This window comes from Carlito syrichta, unplaced genomic scaffold, assembly GCF_000164805.1.
Source record: "Carlito syrichta isolate Samal-C Ts95f unplaced genomic scaffold, Tarsius_syrichta-2.0.1 Scaffold314331, whole genome shotgun sequence".
NCBI lineage: Eukaryota > Metazoa > Chordata > Mammalia > Primates > Tarsiidae > Carlito > Carlito syrichta.
In genome coordinates this window covers 55420-59027 of record NW_007258427.1, presented here as the reverse complement: position 1 = coordinate 59027, position 3608 = coordinate 55420, and the positions used below count along the sequence as shown (strand labels likewise).

The 3608-nt window shown below is 48.2% G+C and overlaps 1 protein-coding gene across 1 annotated transcript in view; it reads left to right on the top strand.

The window, feature by feature from the left end:
- Positions 1 to 3608, top strand: part of FSTL4 (follistatin like 4) — a 117211-nt gene that overhangs the window by 82532 nt on the left and 31071 nt on the right. The window contains exon 4 of the mRNA XM_008071447.2: positions 779 to 899. Coding sequence (XP_008069638.2) covers positions 779 to 899 — 121 coding nt within the window. The remainder of the gene's footprint in view (positions 1 to 778; positions 900 to 3608) is intronic.

The window sequence follows — 3608 nt, the reverse complement described above, 5'->3', positions numbered from 1 at the left end:
GTGTGTGTGTGTGTGTGTGTGTGTGTGTGTGTGTGTGTGTGCGCGCGCGCGCGCACATGCCCCATTTTTCTCATAGTTCTATTTCCCTTCCCTTGGATTACCCAGATCTCTGCAAGCTGCCCAAAATCATGTTGGGACAGAGGTGGGATCTAAACCACGGGGTAGACACTCTGCAGCCCACAGGCCAAATTCAGCCCACCAACTTAACATAAAACTTCATTGGAACACAGCAACTCTCATTAATTTTTGTATTGTTCAGGCTATTTTCATGCCACAATGGCAGAGTTGAGTCGCTGAGATAAGTACCACCCACAGGGCTGAAAACATCACTCTCTGGCCCTTTAAGAAAGTTTGGCAACCCCTGCTCTAAACAAGACTCACCCTCCAGAAACAGAACTTCTCCTCAGGTGGGCAAGACCCCAGTGGAACAAGCAGCAGGCAGCAAGATAAATAGGAAGGACACGTGAGCAGGGTTAGTTGAAACTGAGAGGGAGTGTGCTGAGGGAGGTGCCAAGCTGGGCCTCATGGAGACGGTGCCTGGTGAACAAGGCCTTAAGCGATGTACAGGGTCCAGCCCAGCAATGTGGAGGAGGGGAGGTGTTGCTGCTGCCCAGGTCAGTTCAGCCCCGCAGGCAGCTCTGATCAAGCAAGAGGCCGACAGAAAGGAGCTCTCACAGCTGTAGGCTTTCCATTTTCCTGGGAAGCCAGGAGACATAGCCATCGTTCCCAGCCTACTTAATACATAGGCCAGTCTCATTGCCATCTTTGCCCCATGCAGGACTTCGGAGAGGATGACTCACTGTACATCACCAAGGTGACCACCATCCACATGGGCAATTACACCTGCCATGCCACCGGCCATGAGGAGCTGTTCCAGACCCACGTCCTGCAGGTGAATGGTTAGTAAATGGCTCCATGCATGTTGTCCCCTCAAAGCCTGCCCAAAATGCTGCTCAGAACAACCCTCACCTCCTCTGTATTCTGTCTTCCTAAAGAAATAGCTAACCCCAAATTATCCCATCTGTCTTATAAGCACACAGGGAATGGTGGGGAAAGGGCCAAGTCTGCCAACCAATTTTCATGTCTGGCTTCACCCAAAGCCACCTCAGATTCAATGCATCCCAGTACCAATTAGGGTGAGTCGTTCAGGCAAGTCACACTCAGCAGCTAGGGCTCCCACAGGCCATGTAGAGTGTAGTGTGTGCCACATAAGCAACATAATGTTGGTGAGCCGCCATGGTCTCTGGATCCAACAAGAGCAGATACTGTCCCAAGTCAACCATTCCTCTTCTGAGTAGCACGGAACAATATCACTTGTTCAAATGGGAAGCTTTAATTCCTCTGACAAGGGCTTGTGATCTTCTCCCTCCCTGGGACGCTCAATGAGCCTCATCTTAGACTAAGCCAGGACAGAAACTGAGACTTGGGAGGTTTTCTTTGATTCTCACAACCCCTGTGTTACCAAGACTTCTAGAAACTGGGAAGTTACCCCTTCCTGGGTACAACATCCACAATTAGGACAATCAGTGTCTTCCCAGTGCTTACTTTGGCCAGTCCCTGTGCTAAGCAGCTCACATGAGCCCTCCTAATCATGCATCTTAACCCACTTTATGGATTAGTTTCTTGGTAAAGCCACTTGCCTGGGATCACACCAGTTGGAGTCGATTTGGACCCAGAACCTATGCTCTGATGTCTGTGTCACACTTCTGACTGCCTTGACCTAGCCTGATGAGATATAATATGTATTAAATGCATAGAAATGCTTGGCAGGTGATATAGTTCAAAGTGGGGCAGTTATGGGGAGACTTGGGGTTTTCTAAAGCCATATTTAGCCATTCTTGGTGGCCATAAATGGTTGGAGACGGTGGCCCCAAGCAACACTCCAGCCCGTTATACAGATTGGAAGATCAAGGCCCAGGGAAAATTGCCAAGCCAGGGATAAAATAAAGGTTCTTTTCCCTGGAGCTGCCCCTACTCCCTGGTGGTGAGGTGGGATACCATACACAAGTTGGACCACCATCTTCTGGGACTTCCCCTTCCATGTCTCTGCCCTGACTTGGTTGCCTAAAGGGAACCCTTCCAGGCAACTACTTCCTCTCTCAAATTGTGAGTATAACTTACCCACAGCCCAGGCCTTCCAGAGATGTGGCCCAAACACTGACATGATTTATAACTTCGTTCAAACCTCCTGTATTGCTTTCATAGGAAGGAGCAAGAACTTCAGACATAAATGATTAATCCATTAAATTAAAAACACCCTCGACCTCCCCACAGTTCCGACAAGCAGCGATTCATTCCCCAAAACACAATCATAATCTCCTGAATCTGTTTATTACTCCAACTTGGTACTCGTGTGAGTGTGTCTCTTACTTAAGGACACATTTATGCTGTCTTTCACCTTGGGAATGGTCAGTGTTTCCCAAAGGAAACGAGCCTTTGTATTATATGCCAGTGTTTTCACTTGAAGGTTTTGCAAATTTCAAAGAAAATAAATGTGTTTTCCAAGGATACATTCATTTCAAATTACTTTTAGTGTGCGGATTAACACAAAAGGAGGAGGGGAAATCAGGGCCAAAGAAGAACAGCTGGGTCTTTGCCTGAGCAGGAGGGAGGCTGAATGCAAAGCTCTGACACCAGCAGGAGGCACACAGGGATGGCTCTAACTTCAGCTGTCTACAACTTCTCAAGGTGCTTTCAAGGAGAAACATGGGGCATAGCTGGGAGAAAAGTTAGGGTAAAGAGAGGGGCTCCCCCTCAAGATGGGAGAAATAAAAGCTTTTTATGGGCTGACAGGAAAAATACAGTAGAAAGAGGGAAGCCAATGCAGGAGTGACAGGGCAGCAGCCAGAAAGGGATGAGAGGGCTGGAATCTAGAAATGCAACTGGGCATGACATGAGACTCAACACCAGGCGCTTTTCTGGAGAAGGAAAGGAAAGTGGTCTGGAAGTGGCAATGAGGGCCCAGGAGGACACATCCCCTGCCTCCCAGCTGAGTGGTATAAAGAGAAAACATCTCAGAAGAGGCTACAGGAGAAGCAGCATCCTTAGGAGGAAGCCAGGTTTCCATTAGAGCAAGAGGGTGAAGGAGCATTGGTAGAAGAGGTTGAGGAAATGGGAGGTTCTGTGAACGATGGAACATGAGTTTCAGAAGGCACAATGGAAGGTTTTGGGGAGGAAGGATGCCCCAGAGGTCTAAGCTTTTTGTGGAGACTGACATGATCCTTAATAAAGGGCATGAGGCAAAGAGCCCTAATGATCCCCAGTTAGAGAGTTGAGGCAAGACTGAGGAGAAGGTGGAGCGGGCAGAGGTCTGAAGCCCCTCCTTTATTCCTGCTGACTGAAGAGTGGAGGCCGGGGGAGGAATTGTCTTGTTCTGAGGATGTCTTCCTCTCAAGGAGACCTCAAGCCTAGCAGAGGGCGCATCTCACTCTAAGCACATTCAAACCATCTTTTAACCCCATCTGTGGAGACCCAGGTGTTTTGCATTTATTTATGTATTTTTAAGCAGATGATTCATTCCACAGGCCTGACTTTTTTTAGTCAGGTCTCATTTTGTTCTAGAACTTTGCTTAGGCGCTTCAGTTCAAAATTTGCCCTGAATTAGTCTG